The following is a 25527-nucleotide window of genomic DNA, read 5'->3' on the forward strand; positions in this document are numbered from 1 at the left end:
TATTGTGGGGGAGGATTCATTCGGCTGGAAGTTGTTCACCTTTCCCGTCTCCCTCACCAGATCGACGCTCGACTCACAGTGGGCGTCACCATCGGATTCGTTCGACGTATGAGGGTATGTGATGACTTCTGGATCAACATAGCGTTTCAGACGACTCACGTAAAAGACGGGGTGCATCTTCATATACGGGTGTATTGTGAGCCTATAATTTAGGTCTTCAACCTCCTCGACCACCATAAACGGCCCGAAGAAACGCGGCAATAATTTCGTAGTACATCCAGGTAGTACCGAAAACGCATTTTTAGGTAGGGTAGCAGTATATATTAGTACCTTTTCACCTACTTTAAAGCGCTCATTGTTCTTGCGACCATTTCGGTCTGGCATATCGTTTTTGCTTGTCCTGTGCGCTTGCTATCGCGACACAGACTTTTCGTGTGATAACTAATCGCTCATTCACAAAGAGGTGATACTCGCTCACGCTTTTTACACCACCGGGGATCGGTTATAGGACGTACTTGTCAATAACGAAACGTCGCTATCGTTTAGGAGCCCAGACATCCCTTACCGTGACTCCATACTGACCACTGCTTAACTGGCAGGGTCACGAGGGCAACTTTCGGTCGCTGACATGACACCTTCACAGGTCATCGTCATATTGACAAAACTATGTCCCTCTTTCGCACCGAGCGTAGGGAGGCCCCCACTATACTCGGGCTGCGCACAAACAAGACTGGCGTCCGCGGATTGCGCAGTCCGTTAATATAAATCGGTGTCTCATCCGTACTGGCGTGGACACTGTTATTTATAGCGAACTCCTCAAAGGGCAATTGTTTGCTGCATTCTTTAAATTTCGCTACCGTCTGCAATACATCCGCTATGACCCGAGTGGCACGTTTTGTTTGGCCATCGGTCTGGGGATGACCAGCTGTACAAATGTCGAGCTTGGTACCCAGCAGCTAAAACACATGATGCCAAAACCCTGACGTAAAACGTTGACCCCGGTCCGATACTATGGACTCGGGCATCCCGTGTAGTCAATATACATGACCCAGAAACAAGACAGCGGCCTCCTTGCCTGTGACCGTGGTAGTCCATGGTGCTAAATGCACCATTTTACTCAGTCTGTCTACAAAGACGACGAGCCCCGTCCGACCCTTGTGGTCTGGCGGCATGCCGAACATGAAGTCCAGACTGACCGACATCCATCAATACGTTCGAACCGGCAGCGGCTCCAATAGTGCACTGCTGGACGGCGCAGACATAATACACTGGCACTATTTGCAGGAGCGAATATAGTTGGCCACCCATCGATATAGATAAGACCACCTGATTTCCTCTGATACTTAAAAGAATGTCTTTTCACGGCCCAGATGTCAACTCGATGGTGCATCATGGAGTTCGTGAATTGGTTTTAGCTTGAGATACGTGGCATGACGGACATAGATTCTCAAGGGATTATAATGTGACTGCTGATGCCATTAAAGGCTATTGCCAAAGCGACTTAGCTCAGCCTTCAGGTACGACGGAAGGGAAACCGTTCGTCCACCGAAGTGATCCAACAGCAGGCGACAGTGGTCGTCCTGACTGTAGCTCTCTTTGATTCCGAGGCCAATGGGCTCGTCACGTGGTAGACCTTCATGGCTGCCAACGTTGACGACTCAACTTGTGCCTTAGCACGAGACACACTTTCCTGGTGTCTTGCTTCGAAGTCTGGCCTGTGCGATAATGCGTCATCCAAGACATTCGACTTACCCGGCTTGTATTTAGCTTTGGAATTGAATTCAGCGAAAAATGTAAGTCATCTTCCCATTCTAGGCGAGAGGTGCGGTAACTTAATTGCGGTCCGCAGTGATGCGTGATCCGTATAAACCACAAATGGTTCGGTACCCAATAGGTGCACACGAACCTCGACAAGAGCATACTTTATTGAGAAAGTAGCTCTTTGTCGTACACAAAGTAATTTAGTTCCGCGCTTTCAAAAGCCGGGACTGATAAGAGATGATACGGTCAACGCCATCGTCATCCTTCTGCATGAGCGCTCTACCGGTTGCAAATTGCCTGCATCGCAGACGACGCAAAAGGGCTTATCCGCGTCTGGCAATGCCAATACCGGTGCCTCTACAAGAGCTTGCTTCACTGATGTGAACGCATCATCTTGTTCTTTTAATCAAACCCATTCTGTATTCTTTTTAACGAGGTCAGATAATGTTTTAGTTCGCTCAGCATAATACTTGCTATACTTAAGCAAGTAATTAGCGAGCCCTAGGAATTGGCGCAAATCTTTCACATGTCGTGGTATTGGCCATTCTTTTGCAGCATTTACCTTGCCTAGGTTCGCTCGTACACCATGTGTACCAACCCCATGCAGCCCAGCACAGGTATCTTGGGGACCCTTATGACGGACTTTTGACGGACAATTGGGCGTCACCCAGAGTCTGCAACACAGTGTCCGAATGACGCTTGTGCGACTCAATTTCGCTAAGCCCGTCATCGGCCCTACTATAAACGAATACATGGTCAAAGTAATGGGGCGCGGAGACACGGTGCTGACGCATCACGAGAGCCACCACTCGATTGAATTTCGCTGGTGCGTTCTTCAAACCTTGGGACATCACAAGCCACTCCCAAAGCATACCGCTCGGAATGCTTACTGCCGTTTTGGCTATATCAGACTCTCTCATCGTACCGAATAGTAGCCATCCTAAATCTAACGCGAAAAAGATAATTGACTTCCTATGGAGTTCAACAAACATCTTTCCGCGAGATTGGCGTTTGCGCCGGAATGGTGGCCATGTTCAGCTTATTGTAAGCGTGATCTGCGCGCCATCCACATGTGGCTTCACGCACACAGAAGGTCGGGCTGCAGTGAGGCGACTTGCTCTCACGTACATGTCCCGCCTTGGCTTACTTTTCGAAGAATTCATCGATTTAATCGATGAATTCTTTCGGCAACGGCCATTGCCTGGTCACACCATACTTGGTGCCATGTTCCAAATTAATTTTTGCCCGATACCCCTATCGGCCGGTGAGCGGCTCGCACTTCTTTTTGGACACATCACGATGTTTTCACAGAATCTCAGGTAACGGGCTGTCCAATAAATACTGCTAGCCTTGAGCAGCGATTCGTTTCTTTTTGTCGATTTTTTAGACGCTCTCATCCATTGTGGGGGAGGAGCAACAGTCCACCAAGTTCTCTTCTGGAACTGGTGAGACTATTTCGTGAATCTTTCCTCTCTTAAGTTCGGCAAGAAACAGATCCCACGGCATCTCCGGGAGTCTTACTATCTCCTCGGTAGATTATAAGACGTGCTGGAGCGCCTCAACTGTGGATGCCTCCGCCATTTCGTCTTCGACAGCCTCGAACACCTCGTTCGAAGGTCCGTCCTCTTTTGTCGGGACTGATTCAGAGGTCATTTGGTTTGATGTACCTTTGGTCGTTATTGTCTGTCGAGTACTCGTTTTTCGAGTCACCACGACTTTGACGGGAAGCGGGTGCCGCTGCTCTTTCGGCTAACGCACCGCTTCCAACCGCACCAGGCTCTAGGCACTGTGCCGGTTCATGCGACGCTTGACTTCTTGTTAGTCGCTGTCTACTGCCGCAGGCTCTCGGCTGTATGCAGGACCATTGGACGCATGACTACTTGTCATCGTCCTTTCCACTACACCAGTTTCTCCGAGCTGGGTAGGACTTGGTGACGCTTGACATCCTGTCAACGCACCCTCAACTCTCGCAGGAGTACATCCTTTTCGGGATCCTGCGAAGAGTTAGCATACGTCAGTCTATCCATGGTTGGTGTATTTCCAACCATGGCATGCCTAGGATGAGGTCGTACGGACTCTCCATTCCTAGCACTGTGAGCTTCTCTCTACAGTAGAAGTCACAAAAATTGAAGGCGAGTTCAACTTGAACTCTCTCAGACTTTACGAGCGCGTCGTTTGCTCGACGAACGGTCGCCTCTTATCGCTTGCCATCCTGACAAAGCGCCTCATACGCCGCCGTCTCTTTCTTATATCTGCGAGTTTAACAAAATTATTTGATGCACCCGCATCCACGAGAAAGGGTCATTACATGGTCATAGCCTCGTACTCGAGCGATATTGACCAGCAGGGTTGAAGTCCGAAATTTAAAGACCTCAGGGACTATGCTACCCATTTGTTCGATAACTTGAACTTAGGGGTAGCTTCAGAGTCCGCGTCATAAGGCATCCCGCCTATGACAACAAAGCGTGAGTCACCGACTCCTAGCTACTTCCCAAACGATGAGTTGCAGATGGACTATATGAGTCACACCCCATCGGAGGGAGAGGCTGAAGAGCCTCGCTCATACACGCTCGCCGTAAAGACGAGTCTCGTTGAACTTTAAATCCGTTCCCAGAACATGGGTAGCGGGCGTTTTAGCTGGATTGCACCGGACGCCGGACACTGAGTCCAATATCATCACGAATCCGCTCGATGAAGAGCGGATTGGGCAATCCTCATAGAGTAACAAGCTCGTCGTCGAGCGGCAGAGCTAGCAAAAGCAAAAGCTCACAGTGAATACCGATTCCCTCCACTTAGTATGGAAGAGCGTCTCAAAGAGATCACGGGTCCAATTTGATCTCTGGACCTCCGGACGAAAGAAAAAAAACTCCGGGGGAAATCGCTGCTGGCGACGCTCTTCATGAGCGATACCTTACGCCGAAGGTAATGACACGAGGTCAGTATCTGACGAGTTTGCGTGATCAGGCTCGTGGGGCTTCGGTGACATCAATAAGTGAATTTCCAATCGTTCTTTTTTCAGACGAAGCAAAAAGCGAAAACGACGCTTCGTTTGAGAACTGGGTTCATCGGCCCGCCACCTCCGCAACATCTGGTGTATTCGAGAGTCTGCGAATTTGGCTCATGTTCGTTTGGAGCGGAAGCTAAGCTTCGATTTCGCCAAGCATAATGCCAAAGGCCAGTTACGTTCGGCGTTTATGCCACAAAACGACGATAGGCCTAGCCAATATTTCAGTGCTTCAATCGCCCGAGCAACCATAGAACGAAGCCGCACTGAGGCTTTAGATCCATCTATTTTCACTTCTAGTAGGGAAAGCGTCGTTTGACGCAAGTTGACCCGAGCTTGGCACTCAAAAACGTCAACGGCGTACGGGAAATCTTGCCGAACAGTACCTCAAACTCCCACGAGTTTTCAGAAGAGGGGTACCCAAGCCACTTCACCAGATACTGGTATTGGCTTTTAAGTCGACGTTGCTTTAAATGTTTTTCCACATGGAACTGAATTTTCCCTCGCGCATTAAGCAGCTCGGGAGGAAGAAAGCGAAATCTCGTCCGAAGAATTTGATGCTCTAAAGCACGAGATGCAACTTCTTGGCGAGGGCCTTGCTCGGGTTGAGGGCTTTTTTTGATGCGGTCCAAAACCGTCTTTCAATGATGGAACGTCAGCAACCTCGTTTAAGGGTCAGCTGGACATCCTGGTGCGGATGCAGCAGTCTGCGGCACGGCCATCTCTTACGGCCCAAGCGCTCCAAGTCCACGTGGGAAGGGTTCCGATATGAATTAAGCAAGCCGACGTAGAGCACTAGGTGTGTACGCAGCTTGCTAGAAGGTTTAGCCTGGAAGCTAGTCCCTTCTTGGCCACTACCTCAAATGGTTCAATAAAGCGCTGGCGCAATCTGGTCTTGAAGACCGCAGAAATCAAGTTGGTAGGTAGATTTTTGGCGTTTGATAAAATTTGGTCTCCGACCGCATAAGAATTAATACGGCTTCTGCTTTTGGCCTCTGATTGCTCTTTCTGTTTGTCTTGACTATCAGCCATCATGTCACGTACATGTCTTAAGGCACTAAATCGCGTCGCGAAAAACTCGCTTACTTGTTTCTGAATGGTAAAGAGTTGATACCAGCAAGCCGATCAGCTAAATCCCCACCAATACCACCAAACGTTGAGCCACGCAGTAGTGTCGTTACCGAAACGCGCTGGTGGGTGAGACCGTTGACATAGAACGGAGTGTAGCTTGTAGAGGCATGGACAGCGTTATTTGACGCAAATTTCACCACTGGGCGCATTAAGCACCAGCGCTTTGGTATCTGAGCACACACACTGCGTAAAACGTCTTCAATGATGCATTTGACACGTTCAGTCTGACCGTTCCTATTGTCAATTCGTATGAAATCATTTGTGCATGTAAGCATGAGAGTAGTCTTGTACTACGATCTGCTGAGATTTAGCTCTTGTTCTATTGATTTGTTCAGAAATTAACATTTCTTCCCCATTGCAACCGCGCAATGATAAATTAAACAGTTGATTATAAACAACTGGTAACACTTTAAGCAAAAATATATAAAAAATAAATAAATAAATAAGCAAATCAAACCAAACTGAAGTGATTTAAAAAACCAAAAACTTTTGTGTCTGCGGATGGTCCGCTGTGGACATGTCCAATCTGGTGCAAAGCACTCGGTAAATCGATTTCCAGAATTTTGCGTGAATTACGGTTCTCGATCAGAGACAATTGCCACAGCCAAACCGTTTTAACAGCCTAGCTGTACCTTCACCATCAATACTATCCGGCACAGCCGCTAAATGAACAATATTGCTTAATCAATAAACATAGACCAATATGCCGGTGTTTCCAGCCGAATCTTTTGGTAGGCCGAAGACAAAATTCATACTAATGGACTCCCAACACCCGGTGGGTTCGAGAAGACTTGCCAGTGGTGCAGCAGCGTGAGCCGAGGGTTTAACCCGTTGGCAAGTTTCGCATGTGCGAACGTATGTGCTGACCCATTTGTAAGAGCTTGGTCCACCAATAAATCTGGCTTACAGAGCCGTAGGTCTTATCTCTACCGAAATGACCACCAAGGACAGTATAATGCGCCTCATAGAGGATTCGATACTTAAAATCCTCATCATGAGGAGCAACGATGCGCGAAGTATCCTCAGCATCCGTGCAATAAAGCAACATGTCGTTATCGATACAGAAATCGATGTAACCTTGCACGCAAACGCGCCGACAATTTAAAGCCCGAATCAGTGCTCTTTAGAGCTCGAAGTGGTACGCACTGTTCATCATGCGCGTAAGCCGAACGGATTAATTCAGTAATAGGCGACGTTACAGTCGTTAAATGGGAGATTTCATAAGCCGGCCTGCGTGATAATGCATCGGCCAAAGCATTCTGCTTGCCAGGCTTATACTTCACCTCGAAATTGTATTCGGCGAAACTTGAAAGCCATCGAGCCATTCTCTGTGAGAGATGGGGCGACTTAGTCGCAGTGCGTAAAGACGCGTAATCTGTATATATTACAAACAATTCAGAGCCTATCAGATTAACTCTGAATCTGACAAGAGCATACTTCATTGCAGGTAACTCTTTGTCGTGAACTGGGTAGTTCTTTTCCGCAGCTTTAAGCTGTCTAGACTCGAACGCAAGTACACGTTCGCGTTCATCATTTTTTGTTTGCAACAAAGCACTGCCAATGGCAAAATCCGATGCGTCATGGACGACACTGAAACGCCAATTTGGATTTGTCAGTGCCGGAGGGTCTCAATGAGGGCAGCTCCCTCGTTGAGAACCCCCCCCGTAAAGACTGTTACGACAATTGCTTCTTGCACCGGGTCTTGATGCATAGATGCAATGAGGGTGCTCATTTTTCGTTCTGTTGAAAGCAAGGCACAGTCTCTGGACATCTCCATCTGCTTGATCGAAAGTGGAAGGTTTTTATCCTCATTACCCTTAAACGTCTTCGTATTGACAACAAGAGAGCAAGACGTCGGCTCTAAATCAGGTACAGAAGTGTACCAAGTTGGCATAGATGCCGCCAAGTGGTCCTGGACCCTCCGATTAGAGAGGGTTAGTATCGCATAAAGGCTTCAAGCCTTGCATCCACAACCTCTGGTCCCTGGGACATGATAGACTCAATGTGTTCAAACTCAAACAAGGTTTTAAACTTCTCAAACGCTGCACGTTTCGCCTCTGAAAGTTTTCAAACGTTTCCATTATATCAGAGACTTAGTCTTATGAAGACTCGGGCGTAGATTGACTACAGTGCCACCAGGTGTTGCGGAGCTACCTTACTCCATAATTCAGAGAAAGACTTATTAACTCAAAGAGTAACTTAGTTTTTTTAAGTTCGGAGGTAGAGCCCTGGAATGGGCACTCTCGTGCAGCACGTCTATAAACGACGCCTTCCCTCATCGGATTCGCTGAAACAGCAAATAACCAGCATCTTTGCACCGCCTGATCAGGCTTTTCGCATGCGATCAAGGCTCATAGCGACTCGTCTGGGTAGACGAACCCTAGGGGACTATGTTCAGGAGTTGAGAAACTATAGGACAAATGGGTTTAACAACTACGAGCTATTAAAGCTTAGTGAGTCCAAGTTCAAGGGATTCAGGGATTCGTAGAACCAAGTCCGAGAGTATATACCTTAGGAAGGCTTCTGTCTCTCACAGATCAATGGGAAAGCCTTATAAAGACACTATACGCTTTAAGATCGAAGTGGAACTAACTTTATTGACTTATTAATATTAGAACCTTACCCTAGCTAATTCAAAAAGGTTTAGGTCGCCAGATTTATATCTGGCGGCTGCAACTTATGTTACCCACAGTAAATAGGATTTTAGTAATTACCTATTTTAAATAGAATACAAGGCCATAAAGTAAATGTACCACAACAACAATTCACCAACCGATGTGTGCCCCATTACATCTTCCATGTTCTTAATCGATAGAAACAACGTCTTCATAATGGACAGAGCGAATTTCTTGGGCACATGAACTGCTGTAATCTTGCACGTACTGAAGTGGCGGTCGGTCATAAAATTTAGCCGATGTGTACGTCACTCTCTTGGCATCTTCATCCCATATTCGTCCCCCCTTGATTTCCCCTTGATTTGGTCACAGTAACCTAGAAAAATTCGTCGAAGCGCTTTCTTGGTCATCTTGGTCCCCTTTGACTTGTCGACATGCGTATATCCCTTTGAACCAAATACACACATCTAAGAAAGGTCATGTTTCTCCCCGAAGATAAACTCAAATGGAGTTATAGTCGGGTGACTGACAAATGGAATTCGGTTTGTCACATAGACTGCTGTGTTTATCGCCTCAGCCCACCAACTCTTGTCTACTTGCATAACCAAGCATTATTTTGGCTCGCTCAGCCAGTGTCCGGTTCATGCGTTTGGTCAGCCCATTCTATTGTGGTAAAGATGGCACCGTCGTCTGGTGCACGATTCCAAAATTTCGACACATACCAGAGAAACGTGTGTTGACGTATTCCATTCCGTTGTCTATCCTGATACATTTGATCTTCTTGGACAGTTGATTCTCTATAAGTGCCTTGTGCTCGATGAAGCGATCCATCACTTCCGGCTTGTTTTCGGTATAGTATGCGACTATATATTTAGCAAAATTATCTATAAATGTCACGACAAATCTTGATCCTCCTCAAGACTTCGTTTCCATGGGTCCCATGACATCACTGTGGACCAACTTCGCCTGTCGTAAGGTAATTTCGAAAACGTCTTGACGGTCGCTTTGCCCATGATGCACCCTTCACAGATCTCGATATCATCTTCACCGCCTTGGTTCTTCTTGACCTTCAATTCATCGACGCAACTTGCCATATGCTTAATCATCTTTGTAAGCAGTTGACTTAATCTGCATGCCACACCTGGAGATCAGGCGCTCCTGATCCGACACTTGAGTTTGCTCTTAATTAGTCTCTTTGCTTATGTTGGCTGACTCAGCCGGGCTGCAATTCAAGACGTACATCTTGTTTCGTCGTGGCACTTGAGCAATCACTTCCGCGTTGCTTCTAGAAAACTCATCTCTGTTGGGACACATCTGGCTGCTAGCCCCGCTGACGTCCGACTTGACGCAGTAAATGCTCTCTCATCTTCAGATCGCTCTGCCTCCACTTGCGCAGCCTCGCAATCTTGACGCTTGTGCCCATACTTGTTACATCGCTGATTTTTTCCCGAGAACTTTCACCTCTTGATCTTTTTTTATATCGACGCGGTCTTATCTTGTACTTGAAAGTATGCGGTCTTTTAAGTGCGACTTCCTGGTGCTCTGTCGTCGCCAATCCATCGTATAGTGAAACAGCGTCATGCCGGGCATGTTCTTAACTATTTTGACGATGGGTTTATAGTCTCTCGGTAGACAACCCAATACGATGACCAATGCTCACCAGGCAAGATCTCTTGTGGGACAGCTTGCATAGTCATGCACAGCTCGTCAAATCTCAGGGTGGTCCATGATGCATCCTCCCTTGGCCAACTTGAACGCCTATAGTTGTCGTCGCAACTGCACACGATTGTGCATACTTTATCGCCAAGAAGAAATTGTTCAGTATGTCTCAAGCTGCTGCTGTAATTTTGGCGTGCGCACCATTGATTGAAGATTTGTGCTGATAATTGTTGACACAATCGTGAAGGCTTTCATGTCATTGACTTTTCGAGCTGACGCGTTTGCGTCTCCTTCTTTTGGAGCCTTCATAGCGTCTAGATGCTCTGGCAATACCTTCTTTACCAGCCTCATACTCTCGTTGAGCTCCCACACGAAGTAGTTATCTTCGCGGAGTATGTCGCCCGCGTCAGACGTGTTTGGGATCATAACCTTATTACTTGTACACTATAGACCATGTTTTCCCTAAAATCTTACAAGACCTTATATTATCAATTCGAGGAAATGCCATACCAGAGGCTCCGTTTCGTCCCCCTCAACTTTTTCGAGGGGTCAAACTTCGTCACTGCATGTGCTTCAGCACAGCCGTCGGTGACTAAGTCCACGTCACGATGGTGGACCTTCGACGCTGCCTGTGCTTGTGCACAGCTGTCGGAATCGAACTCACATTGTAATGGGTTTTCACACTGAGGTCTTGTGCAGTCGTGCAAACGACCGATCCACAAGTGAGGCCATCGCACTTGATTGTAGGACATCCACACGATTGTGGACGCTCAAAGACGAGATGTGGAGCCCCCTTCTGATTTAGCAACGTCAAAAGAATTTGCAGGCCTTCCGACGAAAGTTGCTCCACACACAAGAATTGTGTGTAACTGCCCCAGGAGATGAGGATTACCTCATCACCTAAAAAATAAAAGTGTCAAATAAATTGCTACTAAAGTCCCTAATCGATTGTGGGGCGTCGAACAAATTTATTCGACGCCAATCCCTCGAAGATCGCAGACTCAAGTTCGTTGGGAGCGATATACCTTAAACGAGGATGACAGTGCGCCTAGGAACAGGCGCATCTGTAATAGCAAAGACACGTGCAGTTGGTATCCAATACACGTTAATAGATACTTAGTTTCGATGATAAACTTGATGTCATCCTTGATTACCATGGCTCAGAAAGTACGATCCACGTATAAATTGGCAGCATCAAGCCGTGCCGATGTCTGTCTCTTGTTCATCAGAGGGAACCTGATAAAACTGACCCCGACCGTGTGTTGACAATTCGCCTCGACTTTGCGATTTAGCAACAGCATCGGATCCGCGTCCTCCGCGGTTCCTAGCGCTAGGTCGATCGTTTCGCATAGTGTTTCTAGGGACTGGGCGTGGGCAATACACTCATAGGCGTAGTGGATCGTCTTTTGACACGATTGTTCTTTTACAATCGTTCGTAACTTAAGAAGCGAGATTTCTCGCTCTCCATACATGAGAGGTCCCTAGGTTCTGGACCTCCGTTTTCTTGTCGTCTCAGAGGACTCTTAGCTACAGAGCGGACAAAAGACTGAAGTCCACCTGTTCCGCTAAAGAGATCGCTTGGCCGAGCGACTCCAGTTCAAACCGGAACAGATGAGTTCAACAGAACTGTCTGTAGGACCTTTAATAAACATAGTAACCTGTGTTTGTTCATTAAGTGGTTGACTCACGATACAACTGACCAGATATCGTGGATGCTGGGCACGCTTTCCCTGCATCAAATCCAGGACCTCGGCTTGAGCCCTGGATTCGGCGCGTGGCGGTTCAAACGTTTGCCTGAGCCGGGTCTTATAAACCTTATACGACCTAAAACCTAATGGGTCGCGAAGCTTGAGCCCCAACGCCCAAGATTTGGCACGTCCGGCTAAGTTGCACATGCCAAATTTCACTTTCGTCACATAATCACTGATTCGGCGAGCTTCAATGGCGTCGTCTAATTCGATAAACATTCTTAAAAGGGAGTCGCCATCGACTGCCTTAAACTTAAAGATTTCTGTCTTCAAGCTTTCGGGTCGACGCGGAATCGCCGGCCCGCTAGCAGCATGTAAATGCTGCCGTCTCAACAGTTCCAAGTGTTAAGCACTGTTCTCTAAACACCTCCGCCTGTTGAGAGCCTTGCTGGTGAAGCAAGGCACCTTTTCTGGGGACCGTCGAGTTCATTTTATATGAATTCGGCTATGGCCGCATGTTGTTCATCTGCGTTCAGAGTGAACAGCATGGCGGCAATTGCTGGCACGCCTACGACCGAACTCCTGCGCCTGATCGCTCTTTATTCAATGTCACTCAAACGAGTGAAATTTTTACGCTTTGCGGGATAGCCTTCTGAGGGGCTTGAAAGCTCCCTCGGACGCCTCGACTACTTCACGTACACGACGCGCAGAGGAAGATTACAGGTAGCTAAGGAGTCTAAGGTACCAAAGGTTAGTTCCAATCCTGTAAAATAGAGAAATGATGCGGAGCTACCTTGCTCTGTAAGTCAGAGGAAGACTTATTGACTCAAAGAGTCACTTGGTTCTATATAAAAAAAAGGTTTAACAACTTGATGAGTCGTACAAGCTATTAAAGCTTAATAAAACCTAGTTTAAGGGATTCGGGGGTTCGTGGAACCAAGGAATAGCTAGTGCCCGAGAGTATGTACCTCAGAAAGGCTTCTGATCAATGCGCAAGCCTTATGAAGGCACCAGAAGCTTTACGACCAAAAGTGGAACCAAACTTTATTTACTTATTTAAATCTAAAGCCTTAATCAAGCTAATTTAAAATAGATTTTGGCCGCCAGATTTATGTCTGGCGGCTGCCACATATGTCACCCATACTAAATGGGATGCTAGTAATTACCTATTTTTTAAGAAAAAGAAGGGGTATTTCACCCATAAAGTAAATATAACACAAAAACAGTTCACCAACCGATGTGTGCACCCTCCCCCATCTGACTGTTGACACGTAGTGACAACATTCGCTTCATTACCCTTTGAGGTTGAAATGTAAGCAACTAACCGTTTAGTTGTGATTTGCATTCCTTTGTTTGATGACAACAAAGCGTGAGTCACCGACTCCTAGCTGCTCCCCCGACGATGAGTTGCAGGTGGACTCAGTTGAATCTCGCTGGTGCGTTTTTTTAAACCTTGGGGCATCAAAACTTCTTCATGGAATAAGCGTTTGAGCCGGTATCGTCGCCGTGTTCAGCTTATTGTAATATTGGACTACGCGCCATCCACCTGTGGTTTTATGCACACAAAAGGTCGGGCTGCAGTGAGGCGACTTGCTCTCACGTAAATGACCCACCTTGGCTCGCTTGTCGAAAAACTCATCGATATAATCGACTTTTTTTCGGCAAAGGCCATTGCCTGGTCACACAATACTTGGTGCCATGTTCTAAATCAATTTCGTTCCCGATGATCCTATCTGCTGGAGGCGGTGTGGCACTTCTTCTGAGACCTCTCGGCCGACGGCTTATACCAAGCTGTCGCTGAAGCACTGTTGAAAGATTGCTCGTCAACTAAGGCAATTTGGATTGCCTCTACCATCGTCGACGGCACCTTACTGAAAAGGGCCTGTCGCGGTGAGCCTTGCCGTAGTCCGTTCATAAACGTGGACACCGTAATGTGCTCTGGAATCGGGCCTACAGTAATGGATGCCGACAGCGAGTGCATCTCCTGCACATACTCTTGCAGGGATCGCTTCGCCCGTCGCGCCCAAAGAAGCTTGCCTGAAGCGACACCTCGTTGTTCGGCGGTTGATAGATGGCGCGAATCTTTGTCTTAAAGATCGCCCATGAAGCGAACGCCTTAACGTCCGCCATAAGCACTGAGTAAGCCCACTCTGAGGCTTTACCGCACAAATGCGACATAGCGTACGACACCATCCGGGTGTTATCCTCGATGAGCCGTGCCACTCCGCATTGCTCCACGGCTAACAGCCAGTGGACAGCCGTGTGCGCTGCAGTTCCATTAAACTTGGGCAAATCTATCCGAATGGGCCTCGGCTGATGCGGGCGGGCGTAGATTATTTCAGCAGTCCTGTTGAGAGCCCCGCTCCAAGTTTGCTCACGCCTAAGCTCATCCTAATATCTTGGTGACAACCTGGCCGCAGTATGACTCTGTGCCTCGGACGTGGCCCTACGCTGTCCGAGAACGAACGCCTCCAAATGCCCCAACTGAGCAACATGCTGCTCAGAGGACTGCTCAAGAGCCTGGCCAGGGCTTGACCACCAAGTCCCTGCGCCAAGTGCTCTGCCACCTGCCGATGATGTTCGGAGAGGTGTGGGAAATGAGCTTAATCAAAATTTAGGCTCATCTTCACTGATACGCTCTGAGAGACGGGTCGTGGGAAGGCTACTAGGGCTACCTAGTCTAGGCGGGCGCTACTTAAAGCTGCCACGAACTATTTGACACACACCCTCTGAGCACAAATGAGGAAGCATTTAACCGTTTTCTTTCACTTAGAGTGAGGTAGTTGGTGGGCGCTAAGCGACATCACCCATCGAATTAGAAACTTTAGTTTAAGTTACGTCACGGGAGTGGTAATCCATCTCCACGTGCGACTTATGAACTAAGAAGTAGTTTGTAGATTAATTTATATTTAATCGTATAAAATACAAATACCTATTTTACCAATCATAAATGCCATCTCTGTAGATATGCAGTGATATGTATTGTGAGCGTATTATTTTAAATACCTCGTATCTTGGATGACGCTAGCCGTCATCACGGATGACGCTACGCGTTATCCCTTCCAATGTGAATGCACCTATCTGCATCACATACACAAGAGTGGGTCACAATGAAAATCACACCCAAGTGGTGGGTCTAAACACTTCACTTAAGCAATTGACCATCCCCTTAATGTAAGGGGTGTATCATTACATGAAATTAACACTTAAAGGTTGCTAATTAATGTGTTATCTATAAGGTAGATAATATTTGAGGAATATTACTTTACGTAATAATATTCGGAAAGCTTATTTATTGGTAGATATAGGCCATTATATTTACTTTCTCCGCGGTCACTCAGCGCTGGACGCGCGATGAGAGAGGCAGATAAGATTTTATTACACGTTTTGTATTAGTTTATAATTTAGTAAGTTTTAAATAGATAGAAACAGAAGAACTTAATTATATTAAAAACAGTTTACTTTTAACCCTCTTATAAGCAAGTGTTTGAAAGACTAGTGTACGTGAAGTGACGTGAGTCACCAATCGCACTAAAGCAGTGCGAGGTGGACTTGTAGTGAAGCAGTATAAGTCGGCAGTGCCCCGTTACACTACTTAACGAGGATTGTGTAACATAGGGAAACTTTAGCTCGTTACAATTCGAGTGGCATAGCTTGTAGTTGAAAATAGGAGTAGAAATGAATGTTACGCTTTCAGATTGACGACAGGATGCATTTAAATTTTTATGCGTTCTGAGTGGCTATATGTCGCGGAGTGTGCAAAAAGCAAAGTTTTTAATAAAAGTATCGGAAGATCGGATCAATCACTTTGTTGAATTGTTATCTGTCTATTGTATACACACGTGCAGGGACTTGCCGACTAAAATTAGCCCGCTGCTCCAAAGCTTGCGCTACCATTAGCAATCGCTCTTCTCCGTTGCGACCACTCATTAGCTGCAGTCCGAGAGGATAGTCACCATTGCTCGTGAGTGCTGCTGGAACAGAAATAGATGGCACACCGGCCATACTGGATGGCACTGTCATAACGTCGTTAAGGTACATGCTGACTGGGTCAATCTTCGCTAGTTTGTTCTGAACAGGAAATGGACCAGAGGGCGTCGTAGGAGCCAGCAAGACATCAACACCTTGCTCTTGGAATACTCGCCGGAAATCGAGTCGAATACGCTGGCGAAGTATCACACTTCTCTCATAGTAGTCGCTTATGCCCCCAGCGGACAATACAAACGTCCCAGAAAGAATTCGGCGCTGGAGTAAAAATTGCAGTCACAACCTACTTTGCCACTTTGAGCTCAGATCTCATTTAATATGCCTACCTGAACTTCTTCTCCAAATCCCTCTGCTCGTGTCCTAGAATACAAGTCATGTAAGGCGTCAGATTGATTCGTTTGATGACCTAACGTGATCCTCTTGGCCCTAAAGCAAACACACACTCAGATGAATTAGTTTTTACCAAAGGTGAAATGGACTCTTGAATTTACAAGCTCACCTGTAACCGTAACGCACACCGTCATAACGAGACAAATTCGAAGATGCTTCCGCGCACGCTAAGATGTAATACGCGGAAATGCACGCTTTGGTAGTCGGCAGGGACACACTAACAACTTGAGCTCCTGCCTCACGAAGCCATGAGATGCCTTCATCCCACACCCTCAGAATGTCCTCGGGAAGCTCTTCAACAAAGTATTCCATCGGAACGCCCACCCGAAATCCAGATAGGTCGACTTGCTGAGATCGCTGAGCGGTCTCGACCGTATCAAGGCACTATCAGTAGAAACATGAATATTCCATCGCGAATAAAAGTCAAGAATCACCACAAACCCAATTTTTAGGCACTGCGTCGGTTATGCAGGTCGAGTCCATGTGATCAGGACCAGCAATAGCTTGTAGCACGACAGCAGCATCACTGTGGATGACAATTCGACAAATTTGATGCATATAAATAATCATTCTCACCAGCACTCACCCAACAGATTTGGCAAAAATACCAGGTGTATCCAATGAGCTCGCGTACGAAATCATGCCGTGGCGTGACACACGACCATACGATGGCTTAAGTCCAACAAGGCCGCAATATGCAGCAGGCTAGCACCGTGAACAGAAGTCTACATTACAAAAGCCAAAAGCCATAATATCGAATATTCATAGCGTTGCCAACCTGGCGTACTGAGCCACCCGTATCCGATCCCAACGTCGCAAAGCAGCATCCTGATACCACTGCAGCTGCGCTACCACCTGAACTTCCACCGGCTACTACCGCATCATCCCCCAGATTTTTTGACCAAGGATTAATGGTGGTACCAAAAATAGAGTAAAGGGTGCCGGATCCCATGCCAAATTCGTCCATATTAAGCTTGCCAAGAGGGACGGCTCCCTGCTTCAGAAGTCGTTGAGTAGCTGTCGACTCATAAGGAGCAACAAAGTTCTCGAGAATTTTGGAGCAGGCTGTAGTAGGCATATTTTTCATGCAGAAATTGTCCTTAATACCAATAGGAATACCGTCGAGGAGGCCAAGTGTCTGGCCGGCAGCGCGGCGCTTATCAGACGCTTTGGCAAGCTGAAGCGCTTTCTCAAAATCCGTAGACACAAACATATTATAAGCTCGTGTATTTTCCACCTGCTTAATGCAGGCTTGTGCGAGCTCCACGGCCGAGACGTCGCCCGAGGCAAGCGACTTTGATGTGAATAGTAGCGTTTTGGTGCACCAGTCGCTGACGCTACGATTGATTAAGATGCACCATGACCGTTTCGATCTTAGCCTTATTGAGTTAGAAGACTGTAGTGGTCTCAAAGCGCAGCTGCTTTTTAGCTCTGTACGGACTCCGATGTCCCTTTGCATCATGTCACGGCAGAGGAATCGTTAACCAACAGGCATGAACCGACGTATTTTTTTTCAATTAAATGCGTTTTAACAAATCACAACACTCAAGCATAATGGATATTGGCCAATGTAAAAGGATTTCTTGATCGATTGGTCGAGCGTCTTTTTGGGGCTACAGACGCTACCACCCAACCCATTATTCCATCGAAAGAAGGCCGGAAAAGGTTTGTCAGCGCCATGAAGGTGGACAACCCAGACGTACTTATATACTCTTGTAAGTGTTCAGATGTCGAGTGATACCCTCACGTGGCTGCTAACCAAGAAAACCTCGTCTTTTCTCGTGAAACGCAATGGCAACGATTTTGCGCGCGAGAAGTTTAATTTGATGAATCTCAACTGCCGCAAGTATTCGGGCCTAGCTTCGAACAAGGGCGTTGACATTTTACTCTCGGACAAAAAGTTGTCCTTAACGACCAAAATTCAGAAAGCTTCAAAGAAGCCGCTCAAAGCCATGCAAGTCGTGCCCCTTCGCAAGGGCGCCCGCGGTGGTGCCAACACTATCCGTGCCAACATATCTCGTAACTTCTACCGCCGTGACTTGAAGAAGGCTGCCTTGGCAAAGTGGTCGCGTCTGTCTACGGTTGCTAAAGTCGAGAAAGGTGCGTTGATATTTACATGACTTGTCTTACAAAGCCTGCCAATCCAATTTAATCTTGATTTTTCATAGGCGTCCTCCAAAAGAAAGCTATTCGGAGCCGTCGCATTAAGGCATAAGCACAATAACTGGTCGCTCGACGCCTTAAGGTCAGCAAACTCTTGGAAATAATGACTGGAAATAGAAGTGTAGGTCTGCGACTTAATTTCTTCATCCACTGAATAAATAATTGTTTGAGAGGGGCGTCCACATAATTGTAGTGCTGTGTTGCATGCATGAGTTCATATAAAGTAGGCTTGGATTACATATGATACTAGTCGCAGGCCAAAAGTTTTTCAATGCCGTTCCTTCGGTTGTTGTATTAGCCAATGATCATAAGCTGCGGAGCACTAAGACTTTTCGTAAGTTTAAAGGTGTTTACCTGCCATGAAGTAATTGCTGATGACTAGTTCTGTGAAGGCCATGCTATCCTTATCGTTCTTTTATGAGTCGCTGGCGGAGTTGTTTCGTTATAGACATTTTAATTTGTGAAAATTTTGAAACTGTCTGGAAAGGAGCCGCCATTGTGCAGGTGATAGTGTGGCTTTTGAAGTAAAGATAGATCATTTCCTTTGATCTTAGTTTTCGCTCATACCTAGCCGAAGTCCCACTGCTGTCACTTGACAACGTGGAGTCTAAAGTGTCTCCATACGACCTGATCGAGCACTTTTGAGAAACAATACATTTCTTGCTAGGACACAAAAGATCTTCACCACTCGCATCTTCATTCATAACAACCAGCTCGCTATTTAACGATCACGCAGCACTTCAGCATCTGTTACATGGCAAAGGCTTTGATGGTTGTCTATTAGAGGCAAATGTCTACCGTACATAATGATCAAGGTGTCAGCTTAGGCTTAAGGCAGGCGAGACTGCAGCGAAATGCAGTAAAGAAGGAATCTTGCGCATAACGTATAATAATATAATCAAAAAGATGCGTTCATGAGTGCTATACCGATAATTAAATGCTCGGTAGATCTTGAAAATATCGACTTCCACGAGACCTCCTTACATGATGGGGTTGAGACTTATTATTCTGTAGGCAGTTATCATGCTCTGCAGTCAACCGAGGGACCACGAACGGCGAGGTCAGTCTGGATGATGATGTCGATAGGCGGCCAGATGTGATGGATGGGGAAGCTAGTTCTAACGATTTTATTAGTCTCCAAATGTTGCCAACGTCATATCATAGATTCCTCACAATCCTCGCCTCTGTCAACGCCACAACCGATCCTACATTCCAGTTTCTAATGATATCCGCTTCCTATGACATGATTGTAAAGGCAAATATTTGCCACCAAATCATGTGGCTTAATATCAAATTAAGGACACACTTCAAGCGCCTCATGCGTCTTCATCAGCTTAATCACTCTAGAACAAAACTTGCAAAGGTCTCTTCCCTAATAGGACCGATCTCAAACTTATTCTGCTCACTATTAGCAAGCTTCTCGCAAATGCGTTGCCTCAAGCGTCAGAGAACTCATCTCCGACCATCCTGGCGCAATTTCGTTCGACTTGTCAGCAAAAGCGGTAGCTGTACTTAGAAGTCTAAAAGCAATTGCGCCAGGATCTGCTCAATGTGCTGTGGCTCCACCGTCTCACTATCATCGACCATTGCTTCCATCTGTGCGCGGCGACAGGCCTCGATCACAAATAGTCGCAGCATCTCGGCGCTGAGCTTCACGGCGTCCGCATGAATTTTGCGCACGCTGGCGGCATTGACCAAGGGTTCAAAGTCAATAAGGTCCTCCTTTTCACTGCTGTCACTATCGACGACGTCTGTAGCATTGGCTGCGTTGGCTGCCCAAGTGGATTGAAAGAGCTGCTCCACCAGCCCAAGCTTGAAGGTTGGCGGTGACATGTTTACTTAAAAAGTGAAAATGATGATATAATCCTGCGCGTCTATATTTGTCATTTCTAAATTATGCCACAAGCACGGAAGCGTATCTTGGTGATCGGCTCAGTGAATACAGACATTATCGTGGAAATAGATCGCATGCCTGCGCGTGGCGAGACAGTTTCCACGCCTAGGGACGATACGGGCCGTTTTAGCCCTGGAGGGAAGGGCAACAATCAAGCAGCAGCAGTTGGCAAGATAATTGGCACCAATCACCCGTCGCTATGCGCCATATTTGCTGGTCAATTCGGCAATGATACGCACGGAAAGGTACTTGAGAGTGCTTTGCAAAGATGTGGAGTGGAAACAACGCTGGCTGGTCACCCAATCTGCCCGTCGGGTCAGGCATTCGTCTTCGTGTACCCAGATGGCGATAACTCCATTGTAATCGTCGGCGGCGCCAACCGCACGTGGCCCGAGCAGCTTCCCACTGCTTTAACGGATGCGATCAAGTCGGCTGCCATTGTTTTGCTGCAATGTGAAATTCCTTCGCGTGTAAACTCAATAATTGCAAAAATCGCTGCTGAGGCAAACGTTCCTATTATGTGGGATACAGGGGGCGATGATGTCTCGATACCTTCTGATATCCTGCCGCTGCTGACTTATGTTTGTCCTAACGAAACAGAATTGTCGCGTTTGACCAAGCGCGAGATCAATAACATGGATGACGCCATTGCCGCTGCGCAGTACCTGCAGGAACTTGGCGCTAAGAATGTCATTGTTACATTAGGTTCAGAAGGCTCTGTGTTCGTTCCTGTGGATAATCCGAATATTGTGCGCCAGAAGTGCTTCAAGATAGAGAAAGTTGTTGACACAACCGGTGCTGGAGACTGCTATCGAGGCGCATTTGCAGTAGCGCTTGCTGAAGGTCGGCAAGTACAGGAGTGTTTGATTCGCGCATCTGCTGCGAGCGCCTTGTGCGTACAACGCGTGGGCGCACTTCCGAGCATGCCAACTGGTGATGAAGTTTTAGCTTTTCTACGGCTGCTGGGATTGGAATCATAGTTATTTGTGGATGCGTATGCGGACCAGTTGACAGAAGTAGTACTCCGTGTCTTTTCGGTATCAAAGATTTAAAAAATTATAAATATGTCTACTGAATGTGTCAATATTTTCGTATGTATGTATTCTGTTTTATCAGCTTCAATTATAAAAGATGGATTTCCCGAGCAGTGTCAAGTGAACATCCACAGTGCTTCACAACATATATCATATTTTAAGAAGAAAAGTTTAAGATACACGATTAAGCTTTCATCCGGGCTAATTGCGTATTTAGCTATATGCGATTATGTTAAGGTGCCTTTTTTTGAATGATGGAATTTTAATGACACGATAGATCGAGGTCGACTAGTGATGGAATGAGTTGCCATTTGACCGTTTTAAGATGTAATTGCATCGACATGCTCATACACGACAAGCTTTCCTTCAATCACATCACAGCGAAGTCGTTAAAACAATTTATTTGCGTACCAGTAGCAAGCATCACGACACTCTTCAATTTACTACATCAATATGCAGTTGCGATTTGCACTTGTTCTCAATGCGCTATTTACTCTAGGTGTTGTCGCAGAAAGTAAGGGCAAAGTGGTGAAGCTTTCTGTCGGCGTAGGCTGCGAATTCTCTAGCTATTCGGCACTTCCAGTGGCTACAGCATCAAAGCCTTCCTACCGTCTACAACTCGATCCTGGACTCGGACGAGGAATTTACGTACTATTATTCACACAATTTAGTCTTCCAGACGACGATTTGGTGATAGTGCGAGCGTCAGATGCAACAAAGACGTTGCCGCCGATGAAAATTTTATCAGGGAAAAATACAACGGGCGAGTTTTACTCGAAAGGAATTGCTGGCACTGGCGTAACAATTGAGCTATTAAAAGCTAAATCTCTTGAAAATTCAACATCTTGTAGAGGCTTCACGGTGAGTGAGTTGCTTTTTGCTCCAATGAAAAACGGGGTGGAAGCTCATAATCTGCAAGTTGCAGTTAAAGTTTCTCTTGGAAAGGTGCAAAATGTGACACAGTCTGATAGCGAAAATGACGAGAGCATATGCGGCTTTGATGAATCTGTTGAAGCTGCGTGCGCACCAAGCTATGTAGACAGCAACCAGGGTGCATATATGTTAGCTAAGTCACATTCTGTTGCCCGTCTGTCAATCACCAAGGATAATGGGAGGCAAATAGCGTACTGCACGGGCTGGCTGATAGGTTGCGAAGGCCACATGATCACGAATGAGCATTGCATCAGCAATGTCCAAGATGCAATTAACACAAAGGTAGAATTTCTAGCACAATCTTCAAGCTGTGGTGGCGGCGAGACCTGTGCTACTCGCGGTGGTTGCCCTGGACGTGTCGAAGTGGTGGGCACGACCCTTGTTGCTGTGTCCGAGGAGCTGGACTATGCCCTTGTTCGGCTTGGAGTTGGCAATAGCTTCATCGATTACCGCAGACTGTATGAGGCGACTGGCTATTTGCAGTTTCGTGGAACTGGAGCAGTAATCAATGAAAATATCTATATTCCACAGCACCCTCAGGGCTACGGCAAGCGCATCGCATGGCTTTTTAAAGGTCGACCTGGCCGTGTGGAGTCACTCACCGTAACAAATTGCCGGATGGATGACATCGGCTACTATGTCGATACTCAAGAAGGCTCGTCAGGTGCGCCAATAATTTCGACAGTTGACAACAACGTCATCGCGTTGCACCATTGTGGCGGATGTTTAAATGGAGGAATTCCCGCTCAATCCATTGTTAACGATCTGCTACAAAAGGGTGTTTTGCCAGATTGCACCGTCGCCATGACTTAATATGTCAACATAGACAGTAACATTTGTGACCAAAATCACATTAGGCGTAATTTGCTCCGTTTTACTAATCCGACACCCCTTTTTTAAATAGACCTTCTTGAACAGACTTAGTGTGGAAAAGGAAAAAATGTATTGAGTATAGTGATGATGGGAAAGGTCAAACTGCATTTATATGCTAATGGGAACCATTAACCTCCCCTCAATTTTAGGTAAATTCCCTCAGTTTAATTGGATTGGCTAATTTTATGCATGCAGTGCAAACTTACAATTGTGCGTCGCTACATGCCTGTCGCCGGACACCGGTGTTGCCCAAGCTGCAAAGTCTCCACCGGCTCGGCTAAGCGAGGCGTGAAAGGAGCGAGCGCGCATTCAGTTTGTTTACAGCTTTAATTAGGGATCACGTCTGTGTCCCATTGCTGCTTAAGAGATCTACGCGTCTGCGCCTCCATTGCTCCCAGTCGTACGAGTATTGCACTAGACGCAGACGCGCACGTTCATGGCAAAATCAGTGTAAAATGTCACGAAACGCGTGGTGCCGTGAATGCAAACACGGAAAAGGCGGTGCTTGTGAGCAGTACTAAGAGGTTGGACCGCGACATCTTCTCGGGCTCACCTCTTGCTACGCTTGACAAGTATTCGGCACAATGAAATACCGCCAGGGTCTCACACAGGCCCATCCGCACTTGTATAAGCTATCAAGACTATTCAGCATGGTGACGATCTCAGACGATAGAAAAAGAGTTGGCAAAGCTGGTAAAACACGGAGGAGAAACGAATATGGCTAGCTCACTAAAGACGGCTGTCACACGCTCGCACTTTGAAAGTTCGAACGCTTTTCTTGCTTACAATGAATCTTAAATGGACAAGCTGGCTAATAATTTTGCTTTAAGCGCCTATTTGTCGCTGACTCTTGGCAGTGAACTGAAGTTTGCTGAAATGACTTTAAGCCCTTTACCTGGGCTTATCGATTATGTCGTTTTTCAACAGTAATCGCCACGTTAACGAAATCGATGGGCTTATTAATTACACCACGACGCAGTTGTGTTACGAGGCTCAGCAGGGTGTCGGTGGCATCCGAAATTCTGCAGATTTACCTGTGCCTGGTGATGCGCCGATTGACCAAGTTTATAGAATAAAATGTTCTTGATTAACGATTTCCTTTTTATTAACATATTAAGTCAGGAAATGAAGAAAAATATAACGTAGGAAATTCGTCCCATTTCCCATAAAAGAAAAAAATAATACTATCTCCTATAAGAGAAAAAAAAGTAAAGAAGTACAAAATTATTATCTTAATTAATTTTGACTCAATAGTTCCAATATTACCAAATTTGGTGATATTGACGCAATAAGAAATTAGTTATTTTGATTGGCTGATAAAGTTTTCAATAACCCCGCCAATCATTATAAGACACGATTGCGCGGTGCGCAAGTAGCTGCCATACCTAGTTTGTTATTAATATAATGAAGTCAGTTGTAGATAGAAGATCGTTACGTAGGAACTGAACATAATAAAACAGATTTACGTTTTCCGATTCTAAAGCTTTAGAACTAACCTTTGGTAGCTAAGACTACTTAGCTACCTCTGCACGTCGTGTATGTAAAGTAACCGAGCCACACCACCTTCACTGTAATCAGTGTAATTTGTCTAGTACTGCTAACAGTACTAGCAAAGGTGCCCCGTTACACCTGGCAGCACTTCGTACTCCGTTCAACGGCGCACGCACGTTCCATTCAACATGGACATGTTGGATGAAGAAGGAGCGAGCTTTCCAGCCCCTCAAGAATTCTATCACGCAACGCGTGAAAGGTTTACTCATTTGAGTGACCTTGAATGGAGAGCGATCGAACGGATGAGTTCGGTAGTAAGCGGGCCAGCCGTTGGCGCCATGCTGTACACTCTGGGAAGAGATGAACAGCATGCGGCCATAGCCGAGTTCATACGACACAACGCGACGCGGTCCGAGAGAAAATTGCCGTGCTCCACCAGCGATGCTCCCAACACGCGGATGTGTCGAAAGAACAGGTTACTCAACAATTAGAACTGTTGAGACGGAAGCATTTACATGCTGCAAGCCGGCCAACGCCTTCACGTCGATCCGAAAGCTTAAAGATAGAAATCGCTAAGTTTAAGGCAGTCGGTGGCGACTCCCTTTTAACATGGTTCGTTGAATAAGACGACGCCATTGCTGCTCGCCGAATCAATGCTGATGCGACGGAAGTGAAATTTGGCACGTCCAACTTAGCTGGACGTGCCAAATCTTAGGCCTTGGAGCTCAAGCTTCCCGACACGTTTGTTTTTGGGTCGTATGAGGTCTTTCAGACTTGGCTCAGGCAAACATTTGAGTCGCCACGCGCTGAATTCGGGGCTCGAGCCGAGCTCAGCAGGGCAAGCGTAACCTTCACGCTTATGCTCAGCATACACGATACCATGTCAGTTGTATCGTTAGTAGTT

General features: G+C 46.5%; 6 protein-coding genes across 6 annotated transcripts; 4 read left to right on the forward strand and 2 right to left on the reverse strand.

Annotated features, from left to right (window-relative positions):
* Positions 1 to 15650: 15650 nt before the first annotated feature.
* CCR75_006221 (uncharacterized protein) lies at positions 15651 to 17697 on the reverse strand (the record flags this gene model as incomplete). Its single annotated transcript, XM_067964292.1, has 6 exons — positions 15651 to 16103; positions 16172 to 16271; positions 16345 to 16619; positions 16677 to 16761; positions 16822 to 16940; positions 17023 to 17697. The coding sequence occupies 6 exons, from the start codon at positions 17695 to 17697 to the stop codon at positions 15678 to 15680; spliced, it is 1680 nt and encodes a 559-aa protein (XP_067822734.1). The 3' UTR covers positions 15651 to 15677.
* Positions 17480 to 17719, forward strand: CCR75_006222 (uncharacterized protein; the record flags this gene model as incomplete). Its single annotated transcript, XM_067964293.1, has 1 exon — positions 17480 to 17719. The coding sequence occupies one exon, from the start codon at positions 17480 to 17482 to the stop codon at positions 17717 to 17719; it is 240 nt and encodes a 79-aa protein (XP_067822737.1).
* A 194-nt stretch (positions 17720 to 17913) lies between these two features.
* Positions 17914 to 18585, forward strand: CCR75_006223 (uncharacterized protein; the record flags this gene model as incomplete). Its single annotated transcript, XM_067964294.1, has 3 exons — positions 17914 to 17934; positions 17963 to 18335; positions 18404 to 18585. The coding sequence occupies 3 exons, from the start codon at positions 17914 to 17916 to the stop codon at positions 18448 to 18450; spliced, it is 441 nt and encodes a 146-aa protein (XP_067822736.1). The 3' UTR covers positions 18451 to 18585.
* A 1325-nt stretch (positions 18586 to 19910) lies between these two features.
* On the reverse strand, positions 19911 to 20231 carry CCR75_006224 (uncharacterized protein; the record flags this gene model as incomplete). The annotated part of the gene is made up of 1 exon (XM_067964295.1): positions 19911 to 20231. One exon carries the CDS (start codon positions 20229 to 20231, stop codon positions 19911 to 19913), a length of 321 nt encoding a protein of 106 aa, XP_067822739.1.
* A 63-nt stretch (positions 20232 to 20294) lies between these two features.
* Positions 20295 to 21272, forward strand: CCR75_006225 (uncharacterized protein; the record flags this gene model as incomplete). The annotated part of the gene is made up of 1 exon (XM_067964296.1): positions 20295 to 21272. The coding sequence occupies one exon, from the start codon at positions 20295 to 20297 to the stop codon at positions 21270 to 21272; it is 978 nt and encodes a 325-aa protein (XP_067822738.1).
* A 507-nt stretch (positions 21273 to 21779) lies between these two features.
* CCR75_006226 (uncharacterized protein) lies at positions 21780 to 23072 on the forward strand (the record flags this gene model as incomplete). The annotated part of the gene is made up of 1 exon (XM_067964297.1): positions 21780 to 23072. The coding sequence occupies one exon, from the start codon at positions 21780 to 21782 to the stop codon at positions 23070 to 23072; it is 1293 nt and encodes a 430-aa protein (XP_067822740.1).
* Between the last annotated feature and the right edge of the window lie 2455 nt (positions 23073 to 25527).

Source organism: Bremia lactucae (assembly GCF_004359215.1).
Source record: "Bremia lactucae strain SF5 chromosome Unknown BlacSF5_NotPlaced_17_SHOA01000003.1_2250557bp, whole genome shotgun sequence".
In the NCBI taxonomy this organism is placed as follows: Eukaryota; Oomycota; class Peronosporomycetes; order Peronosporales; family Peronosporaceae; genus Bremia; species Bremia lactucae.